The sequence below is a fragment of the Anopheles moucheti genome, chromosome 3 (genome assembly GCF_943734755.1).
Source record: "Anopheles moucheti chromosome 3, idAnoMoucSN_F20_07, whole genome shotgun sequence".
In the NCBI taxonomy this organism is placed as follows: domain Eukaryota; kingdom Metazoa; phylum Arthropoda; class Insecta; order Diptera; family Culicidae; genus Anopheles; species Anopheles moucheti.
Window position 1 is genome coordinate 63,763,811 of NC_069141.1, and position 6,232 is coordinate 63,770,042.

General features: G+C 43.4%; 1 protein-coding gene across 1 annotated transcript; it reads left to right on the forward strand.

Annotated features, from left to right (window-relative positions):
* The first annotated feature begins 362 nt into the window (after window positions 1-362).
* Window positions 363-2,170, forward strand: LOC128304349 (UDP-glucosyltransferase 2-like). The gene is made up of 3 exons (XM_053041528.1): window positions 363-489; window positions 575-1,756; window positions 1,848-2,170. Exons 1-3 carry the CDS (start codon window positions 380-382, stop codon window positions 2,134-2,136), a joined length of 1,581 nt encoding a protein of 526 aa, XP_052897488.1. The 5' UTR covers window positions 363-379; the 3' UTR covers window positions 2,137-2,170.
* The last annotated feature ends 4,062 nt before the right edge of the window (window positions 2,171-6,232 follow it).

Genomic DNA, 6,232 nt, shown 5'->3' on the forward strand with positions numbered 1-6,232 from the left:
CACATTCATAATTCCGCCCCAGGGCCTCCAAGGGGATTGATCCTCCACTGGCTGGACAGCAAATTGAGTGCATCAATTTAAACACACAATGACTGTCCGAAAATTGTACAGCAACACCTTGAACTTGAGAAGTCAATACTATTCCAAACCTCGGTTTCAAGCTGTTCCAATTGCCGAGATGTTTGCGTACAACATTTTGTTATAGTGCACCCTTGACCTATCATCCACCCCTGCGCCGCCCTCCGGCTTTTGTTCTTCACACTAGGCTAGATGCTCATATCTTATCAGAGCATCCGTACAGCGACGTTTCGCCCATTGGTATTCATTCGATTCGCCAAAGTGCGGCTCACAGTACGTGATCGCGTATCGCTGCGACGAGATGGCATCAGTGGCGCTGTTGTTCTTACTGGTGGGCTGTTTAGGATCAGGCACGTTTGCCGCCAACATTCTCTACATTAACACCGTTGCGTCCCCCAGCCATTTCGGATGGTAAGTGCTTCGTTGCGGAATGATTGTGGTTGCAATGCAACGGAAAGAAGCGATTTTCGGTGATTTACTTGCACTTCCCCGGCAGGAACCGAGCGCTGATATATGAACTAGCCTCCCGCGGCCACAACCTGACCGTGTTTGGGGTGAACAGTGAATCCAATCCACCCCCGAACGTTACGTTCATTTTGCTTGAAAATGTGTACGAAAAGCTGTACAGTGATCCGACCATGAACATGGATTTCTTCGAAATGAACAAGATGGGCCCGTTCGCTATGCAGCTGATATTTGACGAGTTTGTCTTTGGCGTGTGTGAGATTGCATTGGCCACGGAGGGGGCCAAACGGTTGCAGAGCTACCCGCCAGACTTTGGGTTCGATCTGATCATCCACGATTACCTTTCCGGGCCGTGTTTGGCAGCACTGGCACACCATCGGTTCGGGAAGCCGCCGGTTGTCGCTGTTACCGGGTATCACGGGGTCTCGACCACACTATCGATGACCGGATCGTACCAATACTCGGCACTGGTACCGAACCATGTTTACGATGCGACCGAAGAGATGAGCTACAAGAAGCGCTTCATTAATCTGCTGATAAACATGGAGGAAGAAATGCTGCATTTTTACAGTCTAATCCCCAAGTCGAACCGGTTGCTGCGACAGTACGACCCAACGCTACCGGATGTGACCGAGTTTTACCGGGAGACGAGGCTGGTACTGCTGAATTCGAACCCCGTCATCCAGTACTCCGAACCGTTCATGCCCAACGTGATCCAGGTCGGTGGAATGCAGATCACCAAACCAAAGCCACTGCCGGAAGATTTGGTAGCCCTGCTCAAGCAGGCCGGCCCCGGTGGTGTGGTGCTGTTTTCGCTTGGCACCAACATCCGCAGCGATACGCTGGGCGAGACCCGCATCCTTGCCATCATCAGTGCGATGGAAGCGCTGCCACAGTACACCTTCCTGTGGAAGTTCGAAACCGACACGCTGCCACGCGCGCTGCCCAGCAATGTGCACGTTAGGAAGTGGCTGCCACAAAACGATCTGCTTGGGCAGCCCGCCGTACGACTGTTCATTACGCACAGTGGGCTGTTGAGCACGCAGGAAGCGATTTGGCACGGTGTGCCAGTCATCGGGTTTCCGGTGTTTGCTGACCAGTTTAAAAACATTAACTACTGCGAGACAAAGGGCATCGGCAAACGGCTTAGCATTGAGCACGTTAACACAGACGACCTCGTGCGTACGATACGCGAAATCATGACCACGGAAAGGTAAGTACCGTGTGCCGGGTGTTAAGCGGTGCTGGGATTAAACTTCCATTCGATATCGCATCCCACTTTTACGCTTATTCTCTCCGACCAGTTATCGCATCAACATGAAACGCATGTCATCGCTGTTCCGTGACCAACCAGAACATCCGCTCGACCGGGCTGTCTGGTGGGTCGAGTGGGTCCTACGCAACCCAGATGCAACGGAAATGATGTCGCACGGTTCGCGACTCCACTGGTTCGTGAAATATTCCTACGACGTGCTGATTCCCCTATTCGCCTCGATCGCACTCGTCTGTCACGGATTGTTCTTCATCACGCGTCGTCTGTTCTGTCGCAGGAAAGGTCCAGCTGCCAAGGCTGAAAAACAAAAGCGATCGTAAAGTTTAATGCTGCGCAAGGAAACCAAAGACATAGTAAACCATGAAGTTTGTTTAACAATATTTCACCTTCTTCAGCGCCATCTTCTTCATCGATCAATGTCCGAAATCGACCAAGGCAATCACTAGCCGTTGACAACAAACGTGTTGCATCTAAAAAAAGAATCAACCTGCAGCAGCAATCGGGCAGAATTATGAACAGTCACTAATCAGCTGATGTAATCACCTAAAGACCCGTGTCCACTTTATCAATACGTACCCCACCGGTCTGTCTTATCGTACGTACCAGATTTATCCGCTTTTCTTTCTAAAAGCAGCAGCGCAAACGAAACACGCACACAATACAACGATTTGTTTTGTTTTAATTATCGTTTTCTTCTGATTTTTCTTTAATTCTGTATTTTAAGTGTAATAATTTATTTAGATTGATTTTCTTGTTTTGTAAATTCTATAATTTACAGAGATTTTTAAATGAAATTAAATATAAAAAATAAAAATATTGCATTTTTCTCCTACCGTGTTCGTTCCCCCATCTGGCTTCCCTGCTACCCTCTTTTGTTTTTCCTCTTTTTACACGCCTCTACGTGCCTATTGTATTTTCTTCTGTTTTGTTTTGTTTTTCTTCTTTAATTATTTGTTTATCTTAAGCATACAATTATCCACCTTACGGGTTTCTTCCACTTTTCTACTGTACCTACACAACTTTTTCTCATTTGTTTTGTTTCTTTTTTTGTTTGTTTCTTTTTTCCGCATTTACTAAGAGCACACTTCCCCTTTCTTCCATCTGTTTGCTCTTACTACTGTTTCATTTTACACCAGGTATTGTTATTTACTGCCTCTACATGGACATACAACACCTACCTGCTTACCCAAATGGCATCGGTGCCGCCTTCCAAGAGCTGTGTGTATGTTTTTTTTTTGCTAACATTTCCCTAAGTTTTCCTTTCCACCGACCATTTGTTTACGGTCAAAAAACATTTTTACACTTACTTGTTGCGCCCAATCCCAAACAGCATCTTCGGATCGTTGCAGGGTAAGGCGCCATTCACAGAAGAAAAGAAAAACATTATAAAACGGGTCTGGTGTCAATTCACTAGTGGGAAATAAATAACGGTGTGTGTATGTGTTGGTTGGTTTGTCGTATATGCGAAAGATGCCTGTCTCTTCGCTAGTGCTTTGTTTAATGTGTTTGTTTAGTTACGTTTTTACACTTCCATTATCCTTCTTGTTGCGGCACAGCTTTTGCTACCTCATCGAACGGGAATGTTCCATTTTTCTAATAGACTTATGACTATTTGAGTGTTTTTTTGTTTGTTTGTTTGTTTGTTTGTTTTGTTTTACGATTTGCGGGTGTTGTTTAAATGTTTTCTTACGTTTTCTGCTTCGTCTTGTTTTACATTTCCATTTACTTGTTTGCTTGCTGTCTTATAAAAACTGAAGCGACTGTTTTAATTGGGTTATACTAGACACTTTTTACAATTTCAAATACAAATCGTACCGGCGGCGGCGGGCAGCAACATTGGCCGTAATGAAGGTTTTTAATGTTGTTATCATTTGTTTTTCTTCCTTCCTTTTGTTTTTGTCTCCTGTAGGATAAGCTTTTTGTGGTTTAAGTGTGTTTTCCATCCCGTTTTCTTGTGTTTTTTTGTTCGACAAACGCCACACCTTCCTGAACTGACCAAGAGACAGTTGCCCCGAATATATAGGTAGGTATGTCTAGGGGAATATATATTTATATATAGATATATCTATGCATATACGCTACACCGTTTTACTTTGTTCTAATCCTACGATTTGCTTTATATAAATAAATTAAATAACGTTTATTTTGTTTGTTTTTGACACAATAAAAAACCAATCGGAGGCATCGGTCGGTTTACGCGCACGGAACGCACGCCGTTATCACGACGACGGTCACACACACACACACACACACACACTCACTCACGTACACACATGCACATTCACACCACGTGTTATCCCCTCGTACACAACATTCCTGCTTTCACTCAATTATCTGACTTAACATTGTTTTATGTTTTCTTGCAGGTGTAGAGCCCGGTGTGTGTTGTTTCCTTTCACTTCATCCTTGATTGCCTTTTCCGTTTGCGTATGTATGCTTAACGGTTCTTGATCGAGAACAGAAAACAAAACCTGTGATGCCTTGCCAAAAACTCATGTTCAATCTAATTCTTACGGGCGTACGTAACAGTAGCAACGCATAGTTTGTTATGTCCCCATACAAAAAACTAGCTACAGATTCGACCGGATGAGCCCCTACGCTTAGTTGGTAGTTGGTTTGTGGACTTTTGAACGTTCAATTTATATGCAACTGTAACGCAAGAGTTTGGTTATTGCCACGCTTTAATTTCTTCTTATGTTAAAACCCCATTTGCTTTTGGCTCGATAGAATGTGCCGTTTGACCGTGTTGTGGTGTTACTATTGTGTGGGTTTGTTTTGTAAAGCGAAATTTGTACAATATGTGATTTTTACAATTAATCCCATTACGTACGAGCAAGCATGTTGTGGATTTGGGGGCTGGTAAAAAGATTGTTTCTTTTCAATGAAATGTTGCGTGTTAAGTTGTTCCTGTCTTATTTTTCCCACATATTATGCTTTAGAAAAGCAAAAACGAAAAATAATACTTAAAAGAGACCGCAGTTTGCCGTGTCTTACATTGTTCATGCATACACACTAAAAAAAAGAAGCGCGAAAAGGGCCAAGAAGTGTACCAAAATGTCTTGATTTCATGTTTATTTGGTTAGTTTTAGGTTTGCCGTTGTAGCGTTACCATAAAAAGGTAACGAACAAAAAAAAACAGGACAATTGGCTGATCGTGGGGGGTGAGATATCTTCTTGCGCGTGTTGTTACCGCTATGGAGATGGATAGCCAATTTTGTTTGATGGTGTTTTGTTTGTTTGTTTGTTTGTTGAACGTCGGTTTTTTGTTCGATTCTATTTTTCTTGCCGATAAAATATGTACAATCTAATGCGAATTACTTCCTTCTTTTCCGGATGGTAAAATGATTTGCAAGACATTTCGCACATAATGCACACGCACACCGTTGCTGTTGTATTTTCTTATTCCGTTCTACAGCCCTTTTTAATACCATTTGTATGTTGCTCGCGATTAAAACGATACCACATTTGCCCCCACACATTCCATCCACATCTCCACGAGACCTGTTGTGGGGTTTTGAACATTTGTTTTGTGCAATAATGCTGGGCGCAGGGGGTTATGACTATTTCGGTGGCAACATACGCCCATCCAAGCTGGGATCTTGCACTTAACTGGCAAACATTGGTTTGAGCTATAGTCCTCCAACCACCACCACTAGCACAACTTTCAGCTTGATCTTGGATTTCCTTCTACATACATTTCCTACCGGTTCGTCTTCACGATTACGATTGTGTCGCGCGGCGTGTGAGGAAACGTGTGTACGGAACCACCAACCACCGGTTAACAAGCGTATGGTCATAGGTATGTCATCCCAGAGAACAAAACAAAACGCGTGCCTTGGACAAAACTATTATGCTCTGTAATTAATTACTCTGAGTGTTTTTCTTTTCCTTTTCATACTTTGTTCGGTAGTAATCGGGGGCGGGGTGGTGTATTTTCTTCTGCTTCATTTATATTTCCGTCCCATTCCATTCAGGCGGGTTTTGGGAAAAGAAAAACAGTAACGCGACACACACAGCCATCATCCTCCGCATCCTCATCCCACCCATATCATTTGCATACTGCTACACCATACACACAACGGGGACACGCAAACATTCAATACATTCACAATCGCTCCACTGACTCGTCACTGTTGTTACCACTAGCATTCCCTTCCTTATTCGGTTCACTATTTCTGCGTTTTCCCCCTTCGAAAACGGATAAGTTAAAGCGATTAAATTAATTTAAACTATGCGCTACAAATGTGTTTACAATTTTATACTGTACAATTGAGTTTTCGTAATTATTAAATATCTTATGCTTGACGCTCATCCCTTCCTTTCCCATCTCCTCCGTCCGTTCAGCTTTTTGTTACAGACACACCACAACGAGATTATTTCATCCACAGATTTTTTTTTCTTGCACATATTTATATA